This window comes from Diospyros lotus, chromosome 6, assembly GCF_014633365.1.
Source record: "Diospyros lotus cultivar Yz01 chromosome 6, ASM1463336v1, whole genome shotgun sequence".
Classification (NCBI taxonomy): Eukaryota; Viridiplantae; Streptophyta; class Magnoliopsida; order Ericales; family Ebenaceae; genus Diospyros; species Diospyros lotus.
The window spans coordinates 3,054,132-3,080,035 of record NC_068343.1 but is presented as its reverse complement, the minus strand read 5'-3'; the positions used below and the strand labels follow the sequence as shown (position 1 = coordinate 3,080,035).

The 25,904-nt window shown below is 36.9% G+C and overlaps 4 protein-coding genes and 1 non-coding gene across 5 annotated transcripts; 3 read left to right on the top strand and 2 right to left on the bottom strand.

Annotated features, from left to right (window-relative positions):
- Positions 1-1,188: 1,188 nt before the first annotated feature.
- LOC127803099 (probable RNA 3'-terminal phosphate cyclase-like protein) lies at positions 1,189-4,340 on the top strand. Its single transcript, XM_052339130.1, has 6 exons — positions 1,189-1,579; positions 1,824-1,973; positions 2,795-2,976; positions 3,057-3,232; positions 3,377-3,593; positions 3,945-4,340. The coding sequence occupies exons 1-6, from the start codon at positions 1,375-1,377 to the stop codon at positions 4,152-4,154; spliced, it is 1,140 nt and encodes a 379-aa protein (XP_052195090.1). The 5' UTR covers positions 1,189-1,374; the 3' UTR covers positions 4,155-4,340.
- Positions 4,341-4,638: 298 nt separating this feature from the next.
- Positions 4,639-4,711, bottom strand: TRNAA-AGC (transfer RNA alanine (anticodon AGC)). Its single transcript has one exon. It is a non-coding gene; the product is annotated as a tRNA-Ala (tRNA).
- Positions 4,712-4,798: 87 nt separating this feature from the next.
- LOC127805005 (uncharacterized) lies at positions 4,799-10,288 on the top strand. Its single transcript, XM_052342161.1, has 10 exons — positions 4,799-5,056; positions 5,188-5,249; positions 5,604-5,747; positions 6,211-6,321; positions 6,491-6,695; positions 6,822-6,880; positions 8,540-8,592; positions 8,711-8,933; positions 9,448-9,556; positions 9,693-10,288. Exons 1-10 carry the CDS (start codon positions 4,831-4,833, stop codon positions 9,950-9,952), a joined length of 1,452 nt encoding a protein of 483 aa, XP_052198121.1. The 5' UTR covers positions 4,799-4,830; the 3' UTR covers positions 9,953-10,288.
- A 3,155-nt stretch (positions 10,289-13,443) lies between these two features.
- LOC127803910 (thioredoxin H2) lies at positions 13,444-14,325 on the top strand. The gene is made up of 3 exons (XM_052340532.1): positions 13,444-13,646; positions 13,727-13,849; positions 13,954-14,325. Exons 1-3 carry the CDS (start codon positions 13,488-13,490, stop codon positions 14,101-14,103), a joined length of 432 nt encoding a protein of 143 aa, XP_052196492.1. The 5' UTR covers positions 13,444-13,487; the 3' UTR covers positions 14,104-14,325.
- A 1,035-nt stretch (positions 14,326-15,360) lies between these two features.
- LOC127803909 (plasma membrane ATPase 3-like) lies at positions 15,361-23,942 on the bottom strand. Its single transcript, XM_052340531.1, has 21 exons — positions 23,794-23,942; positions 23,517-23,636; positions 23,304-23,402; positions 22,762-22,899; positions 22,433-22,567; positions 22,155-22,334; positions 21,621-21,827; positions 21,405-21,524; positions 21,192-21,311; positions 20,911-21,033; positions 20,712-20,816; positions 20,281-20,425; positions 19,479-19,643; positions 18,946-19,184; positions 18,340-18,372; positions 18,096-18,177; positions 17,773-17,933; positions 16,674-16,859; positions 16,224-16,406; positions 15,956-16,137; positions 15,361-15,736 (listed from the first exon to the last, which is right to left on the bottom strand). Exons 1-21 carry the CDS (start codon positions 23,860-23,862, stop codon positions 15,640-15,642), a joined length of 2,889 nt encoding a protein of 962 aa, XP_052196491.1. The 5' UTR covers positions 23,863-23,942; the 3' UTR covers positions 15,361-15,639.
- Between the last annotated feature and the right edge of the window lie 1,962 nt (positions 23,943-25,904).

Sequence of the window (25,904 nt, the reverse complement as noted above, 5' to 3'; positions counted from 1 at the left end):
TGTACAGAATTGTGTATTAATAGGTGATTTGATTCGGTTGTTTTTAATTGTGTATATTGGTTGGGATTATTACACCATCAAATGGTACACTTATACACTTTGTCGGCTATGACAGTGTTCAGATATATACTTGGATTGTGTTTAATTTGTATAATTTCATTTTTCTGCTGAAATTTCACATTTATTTCTTGGAGTTTATCTTGATTTTGGATTGTGTTTAGGCTATAATTTTACTGCTTAATTGTGTATATTGGTTGGGATTATTATTAGTGGTTTTTGAGTTGTCTCCATTGTGGTACCCAAGACAACTCACTGCAGTGGAATTTGAGAAGGTTGCACACCTATCCAATGGTACACTTTTGCACATTGCCAGCTATGACAGTGTTCAAGTACATTTGTTTAATTTTCTTTTTCTGCTGGAAAATTCACATTTCTTTCTTTGAACTATAACTCCACTGTTTAATTTATTTAATTTCCTTTCTCTTACTAGAAATTTGTTTATGTATTCAAGTTTGTTTTTATTTTGAAAAGGATTTTGTGACAGCGTAAAGGTTGTACAAGTCCAGTTATATTTTGTTTGTTTTCCAAAGGTGATTGAACATGGTTTTTGATTTATGGCAATTATTAATCGTTGTGGTATCCGAGATAACCTACTGCATAGTCAAATGTATAGTAAAAATTGAAAATGCAGCTATCTGCTATTCATTAAAAATCATCTACAAATTCAAGAACTATATGTTTTTCACAAATCTATACTTAATTCTATTTTGGGTAAGAAAAAAATAAAAAAAATATAATAAAATACCAAAATAGAAACTGAAAATGAGCGAAAAAAAAGTTTTCTAGGCTATTTTGTTATAATAGATATATAGATGGTTAAATTTTTAGTGTGTTCAAATCCCTAGTAGAAAACATAATTAGGTTCCTAATTGTTTTAAGAATTTGTAGGATTAAATTTGGTAATTAACTCATAATCCACAAATGTTATATTAATTTAATCATTATATTTGAGGGCGATTAATTAATGTAATACAAAAGGCGAGGGGATTTTCTGTATTTTTGTAAAACTTCATGGTAGCGTAATTACACTAAAATGATGGGTAAGAGTGAAATAGTTTATAGATCAGGGGTTTAATTGATATAGGATCATCTTTAAGGGATTACTCATTACTGTAGTTTACTCGAGAACAAAACCCTAACAATCACCTCTCCCTCCCAAAGCAGAGTGTCGCCCGCCAAGGTATCCGTTGAAGACTGCCGACGATTGAAAACGCGAAGGCGGCGGGGGCATTAGGAGGAAGGGAGAGAGAAAGGAATTGTTGAGAGAATTGAGCTGTGAGCGAGGGGAAAGTAAGGGAGAGGAGATTGCAGAGAATGGGGAAGACAAACTACATGAGGATAAAGGGAAGCCAGAACCTGAGGCAGCGTCTTCTCCTATCCTCGCTCGCTTCCATTCCGATTCTCGTCGAAGACATCCGAGTCGACGAAAGTTGGCCGGGTCTCCGGCCCCACGAGGTCTCCTTCCTCCGGCTTCTCGAGAAGATCTGCGACGATTGTGTCGTGGAAATTAATGAAACTGGTACTAGCCAATTCTCAAATTGGATTACATGTGATTTGATGTGTTTATACGTGTGCAGGCACATTTAGGGTTTAACATCTCAACTTCGTCCTGGCAGGGTTTTAGGATTTTAGGGTTATCTCTTAATTTATTCCCTAAAAAAAAGATAATTGTTTTATGCTTCATTCTTGTGGGGTTTAGGGTTTAATGTTTTTTTTCTCAAGAAAATGGGGAAGGCAATTTGAATGGGGTTATACGGTGACAGGTACTAAATTCAAATACAAGCCTGGGATCGTGATGGGTGGAAAAAATCATGTGCATGACTGTGGTGTTAGTCGGTCCATTGGCTATTTTTTGGAACCACTAATCGTGCTTGGTTTGTTCGGGAAGAAACCCCTTTCAATCAGGCTCAAAGGTGCTGAGTACTCTCCTCTCTATTTTTTTGTTTTATCTGTTGACTGAGTTTAGAGAATAGGTGCTAAACTGTTGCCATGTTGTGCCCCAACTTCTGTTTTTTTGTGTGGATTTGTTAACTATTGAAACTGTTTTGTCATATACAGTAACTGCTGGAATGATTTCCCTGTAAATTTGTAACTGTTGTTCAATATCATGTTGCTTGTAGTAGGTTGGGAGATATAAAATTTTGAGAATGTTTGATTTGGGAGTGGAAATATTCAACAGGACAGCTAAGTAGATTTTTTAGTTTTGTCAAAAGATTTGCATGATGATCGCGGAGAAAAAGTGTGAAGAAAACTATAGCATTACATTTCACTTTAAAACCACCTCTGCTAGGCTTTACTTTCTTCATAAGTATCCAGGATAAGGCTTTTAGAATATGAAGTTGATCTCCATACTTGTTTAAATTTAGCAAGCAGGGTGTTAACTTTGGAGCTTAATTTTTGTTTCAATTGGAGGAATGTGTTACTTCAGTTTTAAGTTATTTAAATAACACTCTTGTTTGCTATGTTGTTTGGAGTTGATACGAATCAACTTGAGGAGTTGCTATCCAAAACAAATCCTTATGTCATCCTGATAGAAACTTAAACCCTGAAAATTTTTGGTTGTGTTATGAGCCACTTCCATCTTTGCACAGATGTTGCGGTTTTACATGGACATTGGTTGATGTGGCAATCAACTGATGTTGTGGTAACGTTTGATGCTGAGTGGTGTTTTAGGTGGAATGTATACATAGGCAACCAGGTTTAAAGACTACATTGATCATTGACTCTTTTCCAGGGATTACAAATGATTCAAAGGATCCATCTGTTGACACTTTCCGTTCAACTACCTTACAAATGCTGAAGCGTTTTGGAGTTCCTTCAGAAGGATTGGAGTTGAAGATTGAGAGCCGTGGTGTTCCTCCTCTTGGTGGTGGAGAAGTTTTTCTTGCAGTTCCTATTGTCCAGGACAGCCTAGCGGTGGGGTCTTTATCTAAGAGTCTTCTTTTTTTTTTTAAATCTTTTTTTTTGTTGTGTTCCTTATGCGTATTGCTCTTTAGGCAGTAAACTGGATTGACGAGGGGATGGTGAAAAGGATTAGGGGAGTTTCTTTCTCAACAAGGGTGTCCGTTCAGTTTGAGAATACCATGATACATGCAGCTCGTGGAATTTTTAATCGCTTGCTTCCAGATGTTCATATATTCACTGATCATAAAGCTGGACCACAAGCTGGAAGGTATGTTTTGGATATAAATACAGCCTTTATTGTAGTTCTTTTGTTTGGAATGCACAAAATTATGCCTTGAGCTTATAATTGGTCTCGGTTATTGAAGAAAGGCAAAAATGATTCGTCTGATCATCTGGAGAGCTTCTATGACAGGTCACCTGGTTATGGAATTTCACTAGTAGCTGAAACTACTTCTGGTTGCTTCATATCTGCGGATACTGCAGTATCATATGCACAGGGTGACATAGATGGTGGAATTGAAGAGGAAGAGACAAAAAAACTTGCGCCTCCAGTGGATGTCGGAGAGCAAATTGCTTCAGTATTGCTTGAGGAGATTGAGCAAGGGGGAGTAGTGGACTCAACACATCAGGTTTGTTTTCTTTACCACGGTGGTGGCACATTAGAAACTTTCCATAAATTCTTATTTCTACAATTTCCTCCGTCAGTGTTCATCCACTTGCCTGTCACTTAGGAAAACAATGATGTACGGTTGGTGAGTGTTTTTCTGACAGCTAAATCTTTTATTGTTTGAGGTGCTTTGACCGCTTTCATGGAAACTTCTGCAAAAACTTGCTCTGAAAGCGTGTCAGAATGTGAAACCGATCTTATACTTGTCGAATAGATTAAATTTTGTCAGATTAAATTTGAAGATGGCTTCTTGCGTTCTCATTATGCTCTCTATATCCCTGATGGTGAATTGCTACTACATTTGGTGTTGCAGGGTTTACTGTTCCTGCTTTGTGCATTATGCCCGCCGGATGTTTCAAAGGTTCGAGTAGGGAATCTTTCACCATACGGAATAGAAACGCTCAGGAATATCAGAGACTTTCTAGGTGTTAAATTTGTTATTAAGCCAGACCCATCAACGGGAACGACCATACTTAAATGCATCGGATGTGGGTTGAAGAATTTTTCTAGAAAGGTGTCTTGATGAGTGACGATGATTCTTCACGCCTGTTGGCTTGCAATTTTGTTTAAGTCCCTTGTAACTCGCATAGCTCTAGTATAAAGTCACTGTGAGACAGAGTAATCTATGTTTTGTAAAAACATGAGGTTGATTGGAAGCATTGACATCTATTTATATCGGTCAATTTGGAAGCATTGCCCGTAAAAGCAATTGCCTTGCTATCTTTAATTGAAGCTTATAAAATAAAATTACAAATTCAGTTAGGATTTACAAATGTGGCCATCAGAATTCAAGGGCTTGTACGACAGCTGTGTTGGAGAGCCCTGATGTGGCGTCTAAGTTGACAGGTTGAATTGATGAATGTAATTCCAAAAGCTACAAAATAAAAAGAACGAAGAGAGGACTTTGATTTGCGGTAAGAATTGGAAAGTTATCCATAATAAATCTTCTTAAAGTGTTAGTAAAACAATACTTTGTTTTGTTGGGGGTGGGGGGAGAGAGGAGAAATTGGAGATGCGGGGTATCGATCCCCGTACCTCTCGCATGCTAAGCGAGCGCTCTACCATCTGAGCTACATCCCCGTGCTTGGTTGGGATTTACCTTAGTTATATTATTATGGAAGTTTGTTTTTAAAAACCGATCTTGTACTCCTGTCGCTATTCAGCATCAATTCTCTCTCTCTCTCTCTGGGTTTGCAGAAATGTTGAGAAGGTTGCTGGTGCAAGTTTCTGCTCAACGCCGTCAATGTCTCTCAACGCCTCTTTCTGCGGCCGCTTTGCGACAATGGTCTTCTTCTTCGACACCATCCCAACTTGGAAGCAGCTCTTTGGTCGAACACTCGGGGGATTCTAACCAATCCACCGAACCCACTCCTCAACCGTCTACAACCATCTCCATCGATCGTTCCGGCCTGTACAATCCTCCTGGTACTTCCTTCCCATCCCATTCCGTTACACAAAACCCTATTTCTATGTCTCGTATGCATTTATTGTGCTATGTTTCACTGCTCTAATTGTCTCGAAGTCCAATTGATCAATTTCTTCTTGAATTTCTGCAGAGCATTCTCATGAGCCCTCTACGGATTCTGAGCTGGTTAAGCATCTCAAAGGCATCATCAAGGTTTACGACATATTATTATTTAATCTTTTATCTTGGTTCATCTCGGGTTGGATTTTAGCTGTCCTAATGTAGACTCAATGTTTGCGAAAATGTCAGTGTATGTGCTTGCATGGAAATGATTTTCTTTTTTGTTTTTTTTGCTTTAAATTTCAAATGTGGACTATGGAGAGATTTTATCAGATCGCAAAATCCACGTCTTTGTTTATTTCTAACAAAACTGGATGGCCAGTTGAATTAACATGGGAGTCTCCCACATGTTTAACTGGTCCATCTTGTCCAAGCCGCTGTTTATTTATTTAGTTTTATTTTTGATAAGCTGGAATACTGAAGTTCTAGTTGCTGGTATTACCTTAGTTCCGTGGTGGGCCAATTTCAGTCGCGGAGTACATGGAGGAAGTTTTAACAAATCCGAAAGCTGGCTTCTACATTAATCGTGATGTGTTTGGAGCAGAAGGCGATTTCATAACTTCTCCTGAAGTAAGCCAGATGTTTGGTGAGGTAATTTGATTACTATGCAGCTAAATTGCTTATATCCTCTCATGGCTTTTACAGTATAATTTAGACGAGGAAGACGGACTCCAACAAAGTTACTTTGGTCCTTAATTATCAATACAATGATATGGATAAAATTTGGAAGAGAAGAAGAAGAGCAAAAGAAAGAAGACAGAATTAAAGAAGAAAGAATAGCAGATGAGACAAAAATTGGGCTTTCAATTGCCTTCCCCTTATTCATGATATTATTTGACTATTTATAATAGTCTTACATGCTGGAAAGAGAAAACAAATGTGGGAACAACTACCCACTACAATGCATGGTATTAGGAAAACACTACCCACACTACCACCTCACCTTAACAAACAAACTAATTAGACCAAGTCCACTGTACATATCATACGACTTTATTAAGATTGGCTACAATGGAAGGTTTGTTTCTGCCTGACCTGTTTGATGTCATTCCAGATGATTGGTGTTTGGGCTATGTGTTTATGGGAGCAAATGGGACAACCAAAGAGAGTGAACCTGATTGAATTGGGTCCAGGAAGAGGAACTCTCATGGCTGATCTTCTACGTGTGAGAAAACATTATTCTCATTATACATCTTTATTGAATTTTGTCAATAGAATCTTAAGCAGATGAGAGCCCAGATATCAGGAGCTTCTAATTCTTACTTGTATCAATGTTCATAAATATAAATGAAGAACTTAAATTTTTGTCAACTGTCTGAAGGTTTTCCCTGCAGGGTGCTTCAAAATTTAAGAACTTTAGAGATTCAATGCACATTCACATGGTTGAATGCAGTCCAACATTACAGAAAGTTCAGTATAGTAACCTGCAGTGTGTGGATGAGGATATCTCCAACATGAATATAGAGAAAAGAACCATAAGCACATTGGTTGGAACCCCTATATCCTGGCATGCTACACTGGAGGAGGTTCCAACGGGAGGTATGACTTCATCTTGGGCTGTACAAATTGACTTCAATATCCTGGAGAGGTTCCAAAGGGATAGAGAATTGCTTATTTTTCTCTGAGAAAATGAGTTTTTTATCCTCTTTTCTTTCTTTCTTTCAGTGCCAACAATCATCATTGCCCACGAATTCTACGATGCTCTACCAGTTCACCAATTTCAGGTTCTTCAGTCCACTTTTAATTGCATTGGTGGATATTGGTGAAATTTGTTTGATACATTAAATACTAAATGTGACTGTTTGCTATCCTGCCTCCTTAGTTATCAATTAACCATGTCTTCTCTGACTTAAGTTAATCTGTTCTCTTGGAACTATTGATGTATTCTGTTAGAAGAATTATAGAACAAGGAATGCTAAAAGTAACAGCCGCAAACCACATCATAAATTCTTTTTCTTTTTTATCATGTGATTCCTTATTAGAACCTGTGTGTGTGTGTTGGGGGGGGGGGGGGGGGGGTGTTTCTTTCCCAATGTAAAATTAAAAGAGAGCAGAAAACACAGAAGGATTGAACTATGATAATGAATTGATTTCTTCAATATTTTGATATACACTAGGTGTCTAAACAAGCATCAGACATGCAGGGGTCTCTACCGTGGCATTTGTTCTACTTCAAAAGCATTACATTATGCTAATAATTTGGACCTATCTCTGTGTGTGTTAGATGTCAATGGACCTGACTATTGTGATGACAAGTTTCAGGCATTAAAAATATTTATAGAAGTATTTTGTATGCCATAGGGTCCATTTCTCTACCTTGAATTAGGTTTCCCAGCTGATGCTTCAATTGAACCATGACAGATAAATATTAGGTAATTGGGCCAATCTGTTTAACTGCGTGAACAGATGAAGCTAGTGCCCAGCACTTCCTTCAGGATCTGTGCATTTTGAATCTAATGGACTCGTGATCTAACTCTGCATTTAACATCAGAGTAGGTGAAATATGAGTAGTTAGTAAAGATTAAAAAATTACTGTTGTTACGCCAAATTTTAGTCATTAGGCTGACAGAAGTATGAGGCTCTGTTGAAAACTTGCTATGGAAATTGTAGGAGTAAGTACACACAATGAGTGCGCATGGTAAAGTACAAATGATGCATTACCATTTCAGACTGGACAAGAGCAGTTAGCATTAAGTAAGAGGCGGGAACCACCTGGGCTGCATAGGTCTAATTGATGTTTACATAACTAAACTCCTCAAGTGCCATTAATGTTATAGATTTTGACCTTTCTAGTGGGCTGCAGGAGGAAAAATTATTTCTCTTCCAACTCAACTACCCTTCCAAGAGCACTTGGCTTAAGAATACTTGTTTTACCTTTTATTGTTTTCTTTCACTGTAGTCTGAGCCTTTTCAGATATTTGTTTAGTGGTTCCCTAAGTATTCTATATGAGAAAGGGTAGTCAGAAAATGTGGCAGAAAAATTGCTTCTTAAGGTTGTTTTTAGAGAAAATATGCAAACTTCTATTTTCTCTCTAAATTATTTTTGAAGGTTTCAACTTTTACTGGACTCATCTGTTTGGTTTCATTTTAGAACTGTTTTTTGTGATCCATAACAGAATTAAAAAAAAAAATGCTATGAAAAATTTGTTTGGGAGAGTGCTTTCAGTAGCTACCATGGGAAGTTTTCTTGCAGTGCCTCATCTTTTGGAAGCCATTGTAAATTGTATCGAAACCTTGAAATTGTCTTCCCATGCAAAATAAAGCAATTGTTTTCCCAAACTTCTTATTATGTTAGACATTCATTATTGCTGTTTGTTATTGTACCATATTTATGCGTTTCAAGTTTTGTTGTGCATTCTAGTGATTTAATAATTTGTTGACAGAAAACTTCTCGCGGCTGGTGTGAGAAAATGATTGATGTTGCAGAAGATTCATCGTAAAGTTTTGAATCCTATTTGTCATGCTTCAAATTTATTCATGTCTTTATTAATTTATCTTATCATAATTCTCTAATGGATTTCTTTGATCATTTTGTTATTGTACTTTCTGGTTAGATTTCAATTCGTTCTCTCTCCACAACCTACTCCTGCAAATCTGTATCTCATGAACCGCTTCAAGTGGGCTGCAGCTGAGGAAATGTCTAATCTTGATCAGACTGAGGTTTGTCCCAGCGCAATGGAGTTGACTCAAACAATTGCAAAGAGAATTAGTTCTGATGGAGGTGGGGCTCTTATAATTGATTATGGCCTGAATGGAGTAGTGTCAGACAGTCTTCAGGTAGGGTGCTTTCAAGTTGACTATGCCATGAATGTTAGATCTTTACATGCTTAGTACAGATATTTCTGTTTTCCCATCATTTAGCAAGTGTATAGTAACTTGACTCTGGGTTACATGCTTGACTGCATGCTATTGATTTACTTGGTTTTCTTTGCTAGAATTAACAAGTAATCTTTTAAATGTTTAGTTCTAGTTAACAACATTTGGAGAGGGAAGGGAAATCATTTTTGGACAAGGTCACTCTGCCCTTTGCCCTCTCGATATTGAGTATGGAACTCCTTGGCTGTTCTAAAAGTTCTTTCACAGCTCTATTAATATATTTACATGCATTTGATATCCATTAAAGTCATCCATCGTCTTTTAAAGTTCATATAATGTAGGCTCAGGGTGTATTACCATTGAATGTATGTTGCATATCACAATGAGCAATGTTGGCGCTCAGCAAGATTGCCCCTCACGACCTTAAATCTTACTGCCTTTTCTTTGCCTTTCTATTACACCCATACTTTTACAGGCAATTCGAAAACACAAGTTCGTCAACATATTGGACAATCCCGGAACTGCTGATCTTAGCGCATATGTTGATTTTGCTTCTATAAGGCACTCTGCTGAGGAAACTTCAGGTGCACATCCTATACGAGCCTTTTGTTATCTGTCTATTCCCATTTTCTTTTCAAGATTAAAAAAATTGAACCAACTGCCCAAGGGAGCAGCAGTAGAAAATTTGAAGATTGATTCCTGGGTTTTGACACTTTGCAGAAGACGTGTCAGTCCATGGGCCTATCACTCAATCTCAGTTTCTAGGTTCTCTTGGCATAAATTTTCGAGTCGAGGCACTGCTTGAAAACTGCACAGATGAACAAGCAGAGTCTTTGAGAACAGGGTATTGGCGTTTGGTAGGTGAAGGTGAAGCCCCATTCTGGGAGGGTCCTGATGATCAGGTACCCATTGGAATGGGTACTCGGTATCTGGCTATGGCTATTGTAAACAAGAAGCAAGGCATTCCAGTTCCGTTTTAGTGAAGTTTGAGCTAAATTGTGGCATCTGCTGAGATTCCTTATGGCAGGGTGCATTTACACCACTGGTTTATTCTATAACTAATCTTAGAGATACCCCACTATTGTACTTGCAGCATCAAATCTTGTTGCCATCCGTTCACTTCTCAATCAGGTTCTTTTTCTTTTTTGGCAGTTTTGATAGAAGTTTCCTGTGTTTTACCATTCTCACAGGTTGATGCACTTTCTATCGTGTACTGTCTAGATTATATTTGAGGGGTACAACACTACAAATAAGGCTTGACTTCAAACAATAACAATCAAATTTGATGTAGAGTGATATAAACTACTTTCTTTTCATGTCTTATGAGTTCCAATTGCTTGCAAACTTCTTATTCATGTTATAATATAAATCACTTTTGACACGTTCTTGCTAGAACATATAGTAACTATGTGCTTCAAAATATGACGTTGGAAAAAAAAGCAGAAGCCGGCCTGCCCTGCGCAGTGCACTTGGTTTGTTTGGTGCTATGTAATGGTGAGCCACATGCCGCATTTGTTTCCTCTTTTATCTCAGTGCGCATTGACCAGCAGCAGCATCAACCTATCTAGTCTAGAGAGAGGAACAAATCTCTAATAAATTCTGATAATTGTTAGTAGGACGGGGTTTAGCATGATGCATGAACAGAAGAAGAAGAAGAAGATAGAGAAGGCTTCGGCTTACAATCTACAATTAAACATGGAGAAAGACAAAGCTGAATCACCGGACGAGCAAATCATCAACTACAGAGGGCTAAAGGCCATGCCCTTCGTCATAGGTGAGACTTGATATAGACAGATATCTCTGTTAATCAAATTGGTTAATTTCTTCAGTACTTTCAATGGCTTTACACTCTCGTTCTCTCTCGGAAATGAGACCTTCGACAAGCTGGGGACGGTAGGGACTTCAGCAGACGGCATGGTTTATATCGCCACCGTCTTCAACTTGAAGAGCGTCGCGGTCGCAACCCTCGTCAACGTCTTCACCGACACCTCAAACCTGGCGCCGTTGCTCGGAGCCTTCATCCTCGATTCCTTTCTCAGACGTTACAAAACCTTGGCCTTCACTTCCTTCTTCATCCTTGCACCTCTACAGAAAATTTAGAAAATATATATATTTTTTGTTTTTCATTTCCTAGTATAAAATTGAAAAAATAAGCCTTGCGTTCCTTTTACTTTTTAATTTTTAATTTTGAGTTTTGAATTTATTTTTAATTTTTTATTTTAATAGTCTCTTTTTAAAAAATTAAAAATATGTTTTTTCTGTTGTTTTAAAAAATTATTTTTCAAAACAGAAAATTAAAAAACGCTTTCTCAAATTTTAAAAATAATTTTTTAATAATATTTTATTCAATAAATTTAATTATTCAATAAATTAGAAATATTTAATATTAATATATTATTAAAAAATATATATACATTTTAAAATTGAATCATACTAGGTGTACACTCATTTTGTACATTTTGGATTACATAAAGGGGTATTATGACTAAAATACCATGCGCCTCACGCGTCTCTATGCGCCTCATAAGAGATTTTTTTATCATAATACCCCCTTATTTAGTTCAAGATGTACAAAATAGGTGTACCAATAGCATTTTTCTTTAAAATTAATGAATTTTGTAATATTTTTTTATTATAATAATAAAATATAAATAAATAAATATATTTTGAATTTAGAGTCTGTTTTTTATGAAAACATTCAAAATAATTTTTTGTTATTTTGAGTTTTTTTATAATTTTTTTATTTTTAAAAATATATTTTTAAAAATAGTAAAGAAAATACGTTTTTATTATTTTAAAAAATTAAAAATTAAAAATAATTTGAAAACAGTAAAAAGAATGCATCCTAAAATTTTTATTTTTATTTTTAGTTAAAAATTCAAAAATATTTTTCATAGTTGAACCGGCGTAATAATTATTTTTATTTTTCAGCTCAATCTAAATTGTAAAGTCATATATATATATATATATATATCAAATTGTTAGGCTAAAAATATATGGTTAACAGCATTTATTAAATTTTAATAAATACACTTTGTTTTTAAATAAAATGTATTATTTTAATTTAAAAATAATTTTATTAATTAATTAAATATTATATTTTTATCATTAATTAATAAATTTATGAAAAACATATTTTATGAGAATAAAATACATTTATTAAAATTTATCCATTGAGTATTCAGCATAGAACAATAATTAATAATTTTAAGTTAATATAAAAGAATTTAGCTAACCCAATGTAAAATTACATATTAACCTATCGGCTGCCGATGCGTACAAGGGAAATTTGGAAAAATAGGACTCTCGGTATGAACTGAAGATAATAAAAAAAATTAAATTGAATACCCAAATTAAATTGAATTGAAGATAATAAAAAAAAAATTGAATCAAATCAATTGATATTAATTCAATTTAAATTCAAATTTTTGATATTTTTAACCGATAACTGTTTAATAGATATCTTTAACAGATATCGATTAAACAATATCTGTTAAGGATATCGGTTAACAGATATCGATTAATAGATGTCGATTGTTAACAAATTTCGCTTAATTGATATCGGTTGTTAACAGATATTGATTCATCGATATAATATTGGTTAATCAAAATCCGTAATAGATATTAGTTAAAATATCAAAAATTTATCAAAATATTATTATATATAAACCCTCTATCTTCTTTCTTATCAAAATAATTGAATTGAACGTAATTAATTAAGTTTGTTCTAAGTAAGTTGTACCTTAATAACCACTCTATTAAGAGTTACTGTTTCATTCGATTATCATTTACGGAATATTAGTTTTCAAACCAAATAAAAAATTTAAATTTTTAGAATACCCAGATTAAATTGAATTGAATATAAAAAAATTTGAATCAAATCAATTAATATTAATTTAATTTCAAAATTTTAATATTTTAACAGATATATGTTAACTGTAAATCGATATCTATTAATTGATATTGGTTAACCAATATCTATTAACTGATATATCAACAACGCCATAGTCGTTGTGGTCACTTTTCTCTTTTTTCTGTACATAGCCGCCATTTGGCTTTTCTCCTCTTCCATCAACACAAAAATATATAATACATATATAATATATATATATATATACACAATGGAGAGAGACTCACATCTCTCAAACTCAATCGTTGAACGTGAATAATATATACACATATATTTAGATCACATAGAGTGATAAAAGAAAAAAATGGTAGGTGAATATATATATATGTACTTTATATATAGAGTAATAGAGAGAGAAAGAAAAACTTATTAAAAAGAAAAGAAAAAATATGAAAAGAGTTAACCAAAAAATAGGAGTATTTTTATCTAATACACATTTTCTAATTTTACAAAAATTTTCAAAAGTGTCTTATTTTTGCATAGTTTCGTACCGAGAGAGTCCTATTTTTCCAAATTTCCCTGCGTACAAAGGTCGGTCGAATCTTATAAAACTAGGCGTAGGTGGTGCTTGGTTTCAACTCCTTCGGACGGCTAGAGAGAGAGCTATGGGGGCGGTTCTGTCAGGTTTCTTTGGAGGAGACGCGGCCGCTGCCGACAACTCGTCTTCTGCGGCGTCACCGTCAGGCCGGTCTAGCGTCCTCACCTTTCACTCCTCCGACAGATGGAAGCTTCACTTGAACGCCTCCAAGCAAATCCCCAAGCTGGTACGGTCTATTCTTCAACCCTAACATAGATTATTCATCCCAATTTCAAGATCTGATTCTCTTGCCCTTCGCTTGTGAAGATGGTGGTGGATTTCTCGGCGTCGTGGTGCGGGCCCTGCAAGTTCATGGAGCCGGTAATCGAAGCGATGGCCGCCAGGCTCAGCGACGTCGAGTTCGTCAAGATCGATGTGGATGAATTGTCCGTAAGTTGAATTTACTCTCTCCACAATCGATTCGATCTAATTCTCAAGTCTGGGGTGCGACGGTTCTGAATTCTGATTGCAATTTGAGTTGGATAAAATGGCAGGATGTGGCGCGGGAGTTCGACGTGCAGGCGATGCCGACGTTCGTGTTGCTGAAGCAAGGAAAGGAGGTGGACAAGGTCATCGGGGCCAACAAGGATGAGCTCGAGAAGAAGATTGAGAAGCACAGAGAGAAACCTAAATTTGCTGCTTGATTCATTCTTCTATTAAGTAAACCTCCTGTCCCAAAGCTTCGCCCCTTTATTTATATGCTCATAACTATCTTAATTCAGCGATCATGAATATGAACACAAACCGTGGCAACTCTTGTTTAAATGTTTGTCACTTCTAGGTCTTTGTCTAGATTGTTTTATCTTCAACTGTGATCCTCCTCCTGGATTATCTTGATATTAATCTCTCGTGCTGCTTTGGGGTTATGGTTCATGAATTGCGTGTGGTTGGATGATTGCAATCTGGCTACACTTGTTAATATTGTTGAATGAGAGTTTGATTTTTAGATTTGAGTTAGGTTATTAGAATTCGACCCGACCCATAGGCGAAGATCTCTTTAGATGGTTTTCTTCGTTAGTAGATAATTGGATGCATTTTGAGATTTTTGAGGCTTGAGAGATTTAAATATTATATTACTTTATTTTCTTGATAGGTAAAAGTATTTGTTGTGTCTTCCCATAAACATATAACACATTATAATCGAATCGAATCGAAACATATGCTTAATTCGATTTTTTTTTTTTTCTGGTCTATTCTTCCAACTAATAACATCAGGGACATAATCATATTCTACACTTCCCCAACACGCTTGTGGGTTTTGCGGAATAAACCAGAGAGAGAGGGAGAGAGAAAGCTAAGGAATGTGGCTTCGCCACTAACGTTGGCGAATGCTTCTTTTCCTCTCTTTTTTTTAGCATAACGAATAGTTGAGAATCTTGGGATGGGGGCGGCTGCAACGCTTGGGAACGCTCTTTTCACATTCTCAACTTTTTTTTTTTTTAAATGCGTAAGTTCTAGTTTTTCTGAACATGATGAGCCACGCACACCGATCTCCATTCATAAGATAAAATTCCATTGGGACTCCAAGAGAATAAACCTTTTACTCTTGCTTTAACTTTAGAATCAACTTAAAAAGTATTTGTTTCTGCTGTAACACAAGATGAGTTAAAGACTTAGAGGTTCACATTCACCCTCTCAGTTGCATGAGGACAATTTTATTTCTTTTTGACAAAAAAATACACGCACCAAGACGTTCATTATTTGATAAACCGACCATCTTTTCACCGACCAACCATTTTTTAAAGAATTATATCTCTTATCAATATAAATAATTCCTTTTACATATAATAAAATACACAACATTTTTTATCCAGCATTATTTTCAAAATTTTGGAAAACAATATTCTTTTAACAAGAAATGAAAACAAATAATAGAAATGAGAGAAGACTTTAATGATATATGCCAAGACTACTGATTGCATCTCCTGCATTTTATTATATATACATAACCGAAGCATACAATCAATATATTTATGGTCCAGACATATGGACAAAGCTGCACCTTACACCACACTCACATTAAGAACCACCCAAATATACTTTTTAACAGCTTTAAGTTTCAATCAATTGGACCAAATGCTGTTAAAAAGCTGATAATGTCCATTGGATCTCAAGCTGAAGGACCTTTGGCTGAGGCGCCCGCAAGGTATATACCATAAATAAAATGTGTTAAACCCCCCTTAAAATGTGTATGCTTGGTGAAATGAAGCAATGTCCAGGCCCTTCATCTTCACAACTGACTCAACGTGGCCTTTCAGTGTATGCAGTTCCCTCAACCTGGAGAGAGAGAGAGAGAGAGAGAGAGAGAGAGAGAGAGAGAGTCATCGACTCTATTTGATCTATTGAAAGACACTTACATGCAGAAAACACTGCAAAAACATTTTTCAGCCCCTTTTTTTTTTCCTGAACTAAGAAAAAGATAATCATTATAAAACCTCTACTTGAGAAGCAGATGTAAAACATTATACATTTTGATGTGTGAGAGTGAGCATTTACCTTGCAATCTCAGCCCTTCTTTTTGCCTCTTCAGCCATCTGATTGAGTTCTGTGAAAGTGCTGCGATCAGCAAACTTTGTCTTGGTCTCAGGAGGTTGCAGCCCATGGAGAGTTCTCTGTGCTTGTGCCCATTTAAGCTCTCGTTCTTCCTTCCCAAAATCCTTTTTCCTGGTGAAAGCAATCTGCAAGATAGAACAGTTTTAAAGCATGACAATTAGCCATTCTGTCTTGTCACTGGAACCCCCACTAAATAAATACCTTTCCTTACCCTTTGCTCGATAACCAGATCCCAAGCTTTTCCACTCAATGCATATCTGATAATGAACTTTATAAAATCAAGTGGAATGTAGAATATTATGTTATAAAGCCAAATGACCCCAGCCCAACCCCATCCGATCCCTTCAATAGCAGCAAAACTCCAGTTTGCGTAAACTGCAATTAGTGTAGCAATCTGCTCGATAAAATATCGAGGGTAAGTACACTTTCAAGTAATTAGGAACACTTGCATGAAATTGAAGGACACAAAAAGAAAAACATGGCGGATCTCCAGTTTGAGAAAAGAGCAATTAGTGTAGTAGCAATCTGCTAAAAAATTGACAAATACTATCAGAAGGCAAACAAGTGCTTGCATGAGAAAAACAAAATACTTCGTAGGAACTGGGAAGTGAGATGAAGATAGAAATGGAAACCGAATAATAACAATCAGCAACTCACTTACCAACTGAGCAACAACAAAAGCCACCACAAGCAGAAGGCCAGGCCGTTCAAGGAAAGACCAACTCCTAGAACGTGTCACAAATATTAGAGCCTGGCTGATGATGCTCACTTGCAGGTACACTGCTGATGCAAGCTTCCTAAAATCATCCTGCGCTGTTTCTTCCAAAGTCGAAACCCCAAATATTCGCTGTAAATTACACAAAAATGGGGCATATACGTGTGTGAGACCCAACAGCATATCTTAATTCTCCATATGTTACAAGCAGGACTCTGAAAGAACAGCGGGGAGCAGAGACATTTGAACTCGGTCTAGAAGTGAAACTACCGTCAAGGCACCTATGCTTGGAAGAGGGCATCAAAATTTCACAAGATTAGGCTACACCTCCAAATTTTCAGTATGCCAACTACAAGCATCACTGCTTGTGATAAAACACAAAATACAATGGCCTGATACTATAAATAAATATACTCCACGTCATCATCATCAAATTTACATTATTCTGTATTAACCAGGACATCATCTGATCTTCATCTCCTCCAACTTACAAATATCCTCAACATTATGAAGAATTTGACTAAATAAATTAGTTTATTGTACTAGCCTGACAGTTCTGAGTATATATCTCCTGCTGAATCCTGAAGTTTGCCATTAAAATTACTCCATTGCTGAATTGAAAGAGTAACATGAATGGCACAAATTTAGGATTCAGCACAAAGGTTGTACTGAAAGCTATCAGAGTACCAATCTTAGCAGTTAATCTAAGGAATAGTTCAGCAACAAGACTGTCTCAAGTGTGTAGGCGTGGGAAGACGGGAGCTAGTCTAGCAGTCACTGGAGCTTTTAAAGGATAAAAACTAAAATGAAATGATGACCTGTAAAGAAAAATTCTGGATAGCATGAAACAAAGAGCATAATCAATTCAGAGAATCTGAAAATTCCGATGGCAAAAGCAAATCTCACATGATTGTCATCACAAAGAAATTACCAAGAAGGAAGAAATTCATGAAATTCATTTGGCAACTAATCTATCGGGGGCATGTACCATGCCCGCGTAAACTATTTCATGATGAGCTAAGCATGGCTGTATACGTTTTCTTACCGGAAAAAAATCTGTCTTGTATGCTGCCCAGAAGAAAATGACAGTCATCATGGCCAAATAACCACCGAGAATGATTCCAGTTGTAAAAATCTCTGCCAGCTTCCAGCTATCTGGTTGAGGAGATGGTTTCACCCTATCCTTTGATATTGTCATTATTGTACCTGGCATGCCATATAGATGAAGCATTAGAACCACATAGAAATGAGACTTGTGCCTGACAAGAATATGAGAAGAAACATGCTTGCATCTGCATGTAAGTGTGCTATCTATGTGGTAACTAGAAATGCAAGGGAATCTGTTCCTCAGTGTAAGAAAATACAAACCATCATTGAGAATGGCAATGATCAGCACCATGAAGGGCGGAAAATCAAACTTCCATATGAGGGCAAGTAACATAAAACCAAGCTGTCAAAACAGATATGAAGGAGAAGTAGGTAAAAGGAAACTAGAATCCATAACAATTTGACAAGAGGATCCTATCAAATAATTCGCTGGTGTAACAGCAAAAGTGCAAATAAAAATGTCTGAAGAGTTTTATCAGTTTTTATCCCAAATTAAAACACTTACCACAATTCGGATAGTAATAGAGACTGCATATATCTGCACCCAAAATATAAAAGAAATATGTTAATTATAGAAGCAGTTGTATGAGGCATGCCGCGTTACCTGACGTGGAACAAGTGTCTACTTACATGAAATCTGTTAAATCATTATAGAATCTGTTAATTCTTTTGCACTTTCAACACATAAAAATGCAACAACTTGTGAATCAAGATTAAGAGTACTAGTTGGAGAGCCATGATGTTATTTCGTGAAAAATGGAAGGAATTTCAGAATGTTGAGTTCAAGTGGTTGGAAACACGCCAAAGAAGCAAGTAAATCCTGTAAATTGATAACTTCTTCCCCAAACAAATACCTTGTGCACCAGAAAGATGTTAATAAGAATTGCATGTGCACCTTGGTTCCGCTAGAGGAAAGATCAGAGCAGAAACATATTTGGAGGTGGTATGTAGAATCAATGAGAAAAATTGCAGATATATAGTATCACTCTTATTTGCATGCCCAATATTTCTTGTGCATGCATTGTAGAAGGCCCGCAGGCTAACTCACAAGTAACATATTCTCTCCTTGGTTTAGGTACTGAATTAATTTACTATCAAAAGCTGAACTTACTGTGTAATTTTTCATCCTCTGGAAAATTGCCCGACTAGTTAGTACAGCACTGATGATAACACTAAGGCCAGGTTCTGTCAGGACTATGTCAGAAGCACTACGAGCAGCATCAGTTGCATCAGCAACAGCTATGCCAATGTCAGCCTTCTTCAGAGCAGGAGCATCATTAACTCCATCACCAGTCATCCCACATATATGTTTTCGGGATTGCAGGCGTTTTACAATCTCATATTTGTGCTCTGTAGATAAGACCAATCAAATAAGAACCGTGGAAGTGCTCGGTGTGAATGGCCAGTGCTGGTTCAGTTGATTCAGTTGTGTATGCAACTGAACCATATGCAAGAACAGATCAAGAAAATTTTGGTCTTTGGGCCAAGTGATCTACAAATTCTTTCCTAGATGAGTTCAAAGTATTGAACCTTTTCACTTGGGAGCCTAGCTTGGGGTCCAAGTGTAGGCATAGTTAACTGAAAAGGCTTAGAAAATATGCCACTTCAGATAGGAACATGATATAAAAAGAGAAGAAACAGTACCAGGAAAAACACCAGCAAACCCATCGGCCTTCTCAATCAGCTCATCAACTGGCAAAGCTGCAATTGACTCATCCTTATTCTGTCCTAACAAGGCAGATGATGGATACATGTTGGTCCCCATACCCAAACGTCTTCCTGTTTCCTTTGCTATTGCCAGTTGATCACCTATAGGACATTCAGAAGGGTCATCCAAACTAAACATGAAAACGAAAATGAAAAATGCAACTTAAAATAGATAGAGATAGTGAGAAGGGTGTCACAAAGATTTTGTCTTTTTCCTGGTTGATTTATGGGAAAACTGGTTTCAAACATATCAGATGATACAAGTTGCTGTCATGCATGGATCTGGCAAATAAGAAAATTATGTAACCAAGAAGTCTCCCATGTGAAAAGGGAATTCATTGTCCTGAAACCTCATTGTGTTTCTTCTTTTATGAGAATACAGTTTTCCCTCTACTACCTCAACAAGTCTTGTAGTGCTTAAATTAGTAAGATCACATTTTATGATTGGAAGTTTCAAAAACAACAGTAAGGAAATCATCCATACATAGACAACATATTTTGTTAGATCAAGAATGCGTCCTGTATTTTGATGCACAAAGTATAGATGATAAATAACATCATTCCTAGTACAATTAAAGTTTGTTATGATCGAAGAACCTTCTTAGATAAAATTAGAAACAAATGAATATCAATCCCATTAGACTTATATTGTTAGTTGCATCATCATAATTTCCTGACTTGATGGATCCAACTGGAATGATTGATCAGGAGTATTCAATTATGGAGACTGTATACGCACCAGTGATCATCTTAACATTTACCCCCAGGTTCAAAGCCCTAGTTATTGTCTCTGCACTGTCATGTCGAGGAGGGTCAAAAAGGGGCATAAGGCCAATGAATTGCCAAGGACCACCTGTGCTCTCCTTCCTTCCATCAGGAACTTCCTGTTGGTAATGTCAAAAATTGCCCTTCAGATGCATAGTAATAAAAGAAATGCATCTTCAATGTGGATGCTCCTGCCTTTGCAAGGGCTAGTGGAGGGTGGTTTTTGTATACAGCCTTACCCTTGCTTTGCAAAGAGGCTAGTCTACAACTCAAACCTGTGAGACTTCAAACACAAAGGAGCAATCCTAATACTGCTACCAAGACTTGCCCTCTATCAACTGCATAGTAATAGCTAACTTCAAGTAACATCAGCAGATGACTAGGAAAATGAGAATCAAGTCATACCTGGTAACATACTGCAAGAGAGCGTAGCCCTCGCTCGGCAAATTTATCAATTACAGAGTGAACTTTACGCTCAATTTCGGATTTATTGTGTGCAAGGTGCAGTATCTGGTAACCAGAACAATACAATGTAATAGAAATTTACAAACTAATAAGAAATTTCAGATCAAAATGTAATAGAAATACTTATTCATCGATGTACCTGCTCGGGTGCACCTTTACTGACTCTGTGCATTTCACCTTGACTGTCAATGTAGGTCAAAGCTGTTCGCTTATCAGTGGGGTTAAATGGGAGGAAGTGAACCTCTTGAATGCCGGCCCGTGCCTTTTTTTTTGTGATAAAAAACAAGGAGAAAAGAGAAAAAAGTATAGTAAACTGAGAACTAGTATTGTGAATGTTTGGCTACAAGGGATCAGAAGCAACAACTATTGATTTGAACTTCCGTCCCAAGCAGTAGAAGATTCATTTAAGAAATTCCCTACCTCTTTTGGATCAGCCAACATCCCCACTATAGCAGCATCTATTGCATCTTGGTTCTCCACTCTAGAAGCTCGAGCAGCCATCAAAACCACAGTATCTACGTCTACTCCTTTAGCAAACACCTACAAATTACATAGTGGGAAAGGATTGGTAAAGGAACACCACACCACCACATGATCTTAAATCTAATCTGAAGCAAACATTCGTCAAACAACCTCAATAAGATTTTTATCAACAGTCAGCTTGTTCAATGTCAGAGTTCCAGTTTTATCACTGCAAAGCACATCCATGCCCGCCATTTCTTCAATTGCTGTCATTCTTTTTGTGATGGCTCCCTACAATGATTAAAAATGAGAGTAGCCTTGTGTAATAGGACACCTCAAACCACAATCAGTTAAAAAGTATAGCATTAGAATGCTCCATTGGTGAACCTGCTGGGATAAACGGTGGGAGCCTATTGCCATTGTAACGGATAAAACTGTCGGCATGGCAATAGGAATTCCTCCAATAAGAAGGACAAGCAAGTTATCAATTCCTGGACGGTAGGGCCGATGTTGAATTGGGTACATCACAATAATTTCTATTACCATCCCCACAGCAATAGAACATATGCAGAAATTTCCAATGGCAGTCAAGACCTGTAAAGCAACCCACAGAATTTTCAATTAATAAGTTCACTACAGAACAACAAACAGAAAGAATGTAAAATAAAATAACATCATCCAAAGTACCTTACTGTTCCAACACTATGGGTGGGTTTTTCATGTTGTTGCAATGAAAATTGGCTATAATCATTATACTTAGGTTATGAATAAAGGAATTTGTGCTCAAGGAACAAACTGGATTATTTCCCCATGACTTCCTCTGTTGCTTTTTTTTCTTCTCTTATTTCCTTTAACTTAGTTTTTTTTTTTTTTTTCCCACCACAATTACAACTAAAAAAAGGTATAAACTCAAATCTCCACCTTCTGAAAATGGCCCACTTGATTTGTAGAGTCCACGAGGTGAGCAGCCTTGCCAAAGAAGGTGTGGACACCAGTGGCAATGACTACTGCTTCTATTTCACCTTGCTTGCAAGTGGAACCTGAATAAACCCCATCCCCAGGTACTTTCGTCACAGGAAGGGACTCACCAGTCAGTGCAGACTACAAACACAGAAAAAGGTTGTCGAGTAAGATACCTTGACTATTAGAACATGAAATCAACCTACACGGATCAGCGGAAGAATGAAGATCGCAAGCACCTGGTCTATTTTTAACGGGTCACCCTCTAGGAGACGAGCATCAGCTGGAATTATATCCCCAAGTTTGATACTAATTATGTCACCAGGAACGAGGACAGCTGCTTCTTCCTCACTCCATTTCCCATCTCGAAGAACCTGTCATTTCATTTTGGATTCAATCAATTAAAGGCAGAAGAGAAGCATCACGATTCATATCCAACACTTTAGTAAAGAGCTAAAGCAAATCAAACAAACATGCAAAACCAGAACAATTTAGAGGAAAATCAAATTAAACATGTAAGTCAAAACATAGCAAAAATGAACAGAAAACAATAGTTTCTTTCCCATACTTTTGCTTTAGGTGCAAGACGGGCCATGAGAGCTGCGGCAGCATTACCAGCATTGTTCTCTTCAATAAAACTTATGGTAGAATTGATAACGAGCAGGGTGATGATTCCAACAAAATCTTGCCAATCAGGCGGTTTCCCCTGCAAAACACAATGGTAAGTTAGAAGCTCCTATCAGAAAAATCCTGACATAGGATTACAACTGGTGGAAACCAGGACAACCAAACTGCGCTGCTTGACACGAAAGTTAAACAAAAGCAGGCGAAATTACCCACGAGAGTTGCCTGGTATTAAGAGGCTATAGCAGTATCCTTTGCAATTATGTTTTAAACCATCCCGGGCAAACTTACACATAGATTTCTATATGCTTATGATAGTGGGTGTGAATTTCGATGGATTAAAAAAAAAAGGCAAAAAAAAGAGAAATGAAGCAAGCAAGAGGTCCTCTGCTTATCCAACCTACGAACTTGTTTTAAGAAACATTTTAATTTTTCTTTAATTTTCAGGATAACAAGACAGAGGCGCAGCAAGGAACCAGTCCTTACTCCTCCATTAGCGAGTGCAATGGCCATAATAGCGGCAGCTTCCATGACCCACGACAGAGGGTTCCACATAAACCCCAGGAACTTAAAAATCTTACTCTCCTGCAAATCTCAACAAAGAAATAGTGAGAAACATCACTGACAACACCCAAAAGCCACCACCAGAACAAAAGGAAACAATAAAAAACAGAAAACGTTTATATAATAACGCTGCACCTCCTTTTCCTCAAGCTTGTTGTGCCCAAATATGATCAGTCTCTGCTCAACGGCCTCCGTTGAGAGTCCATCTCTGGTACATCTCAGATTCTGGAGAACCTCCTCCATCGGTATGTTCTCCTGCGAAACAAAGTCTCATACACAAATTCGCCACGGAACCAATATCCACAGAAAACAATCACACACGATCAACAACAACAAAAGCAACAAATCCTCGGTGAACAGGAGAAGAGAGAGAGTGAGAGAGAGAGAGCAACGGAGGTCGTGGAGTCCATACCAAATCCACAGCTTCGTTCTTGAGAGCTTCCATAACTTCATCCTTCTTTCCCATCTCTGTCTCCCCCATCTCGTTCCACGACAAAAGAAAAAAGAACTTGCAAAGAGATTGCGAATGCACAACTCACGAACACAGCCGAGTAACCGCCATAAACGAAGTTACACCGAAAACCAGAACTCCAAAGAAACCAGCGGAATTGAAGGACTAGCAGTAACCGACTGAAATTTGAATATTCACAGAAGACAACACAAATCCAGAAAGCAGCAGCAGAAATGGCCTGGCTTCCGCCCTGGTGTACGTCACTCTGAAGCTTCAGTTTCTAGGGCACGAATACGATGGTGCGTCCCGTTGCGGATGAGCAGCCCAAGGAAGATCATGTACTTGCCTGGTACACATTCTGCTTTTATTCATTCATTCATTCATTGCCCGAAGGGAATTCCCTTTCTTATTTATTTTATAATAATAATGAAATATTCGTATTTATATATAAATATATATATATAATACATATATTAGATATTATAGAAATTTCCTTTAATAATATTAATTAATTAATTAATAGCCATTCTGAATATATTGTTGTGAAGTTCCTTTTGGCCGGAGAGAAGTTCCTTCCATTTGAGGCTGAGGCTGAGGTAGAGGTTGAGGTTGAGGTTGGTGGTGAACAGTTGAGAATCTTCAATCTCAATCTCACACTCACACTCACTTACTTGAGCCGCTTCTCCTCCTCCTCCTCCTCCTCCTCTTTTTAATTGACACTTTCACCCCTCGTACAAAATATTCTCCTTTTGTTGTCATCATGGCTATGGATGGATTTTCACAATTTTGGCACACTTTGCGAGACGGTTCCCTTTAGTGAAAGGACAAAAATAGCCCTCAATCATAGCACCAACAGAGAATTACTTTTTATTTTCCTCCTCTCTTTTTCTTTTCATAAATTATTAAAAATTAATCATAAATTACATGAAATAAGTATGACAAATTAATTAAGGAGCAATAAATAATAACAATAATAGAGACATCCGTCTTGTTTTCTTCTTCTTTTTTCTTCTAATGCATTATGAGATGCTTGTATTGAAATTAATAATTAATTTGTCTGGCTAGAAAAGTAAGTAAGAGGTAGCCTTGAGACTAACCTTGAATGCCATTCCCAAGAGTTTAGCAATGTTTGGTTGTGGTTCACCTAATGCAACCCACTGATTGAATTTAAAGGCTTCCCATTGTCCAAAATTTCAGTGCATGATCGCGACCGGGAGGGTGGAATTGTCGCCGTAGCTTGTGGCTCTGGACATAACGGGTGGCTGCGTGTTTACGTACGTATAGAAAGAAAGAGTGGCACCCCTGGCTGGTCCTCTGCCCATTATTATTAATCCTCAAAGCAAAGTTTAAAACAAAAACAAAAAAAATGACTTATTTTTTTGTATTTTTAAAATACCATGGTATCATGATAAAATTTTAATAATAGCAAGACATTTATTTAAGGTATAAAGATAATTCTTTTTCATTTTTAACTCAATGACACAAGACTTACAAATAACGCTCTTGCTCCGCTTCCCCTTCCTTCTTTCACATTCTACTTCTATAATGTTTCAAAATCAAGGAAGAAAAAAATGAGGCTTAACTCTTTTCAACTCATAACCTAAGATTGCCATGAGTTCATAAATTTGAGTCATTTTTTTTTTTGTCTTATATGATTAAATTTATCATCTTTCAAGTGAGTTCATATTTGAAGGTACTAAAATTTAATTCCCTGATTGTGATGATATCATATATGTCCGTATCGCTCCTCGTAGAATAGATCATGCCTGCATCCAACCAAGTCTTTGATCAGGGAACAAGAGAATTCCCACTATCGTTGGTAGGCTAATAGGGGCATGAGTATGGTGGGAATGAACTTTTTAAAAAGTCGAGTCAAAGATTAGCATAGAATGAAAGGGGATGACCTTAATGTATGTTGTGTTGGCAAAGTGGGTTGCGAGTGGAGAAAAATGGACGTGGGGACTCGGGTTAGGGCATAGCGTAACTACAAGAGCCATTCCATTTAGGGCGAGACAAAATGGGCAGACATGAGCAGTCTGATGTCTTGGTCAAACAACGACTACTTCATTTAT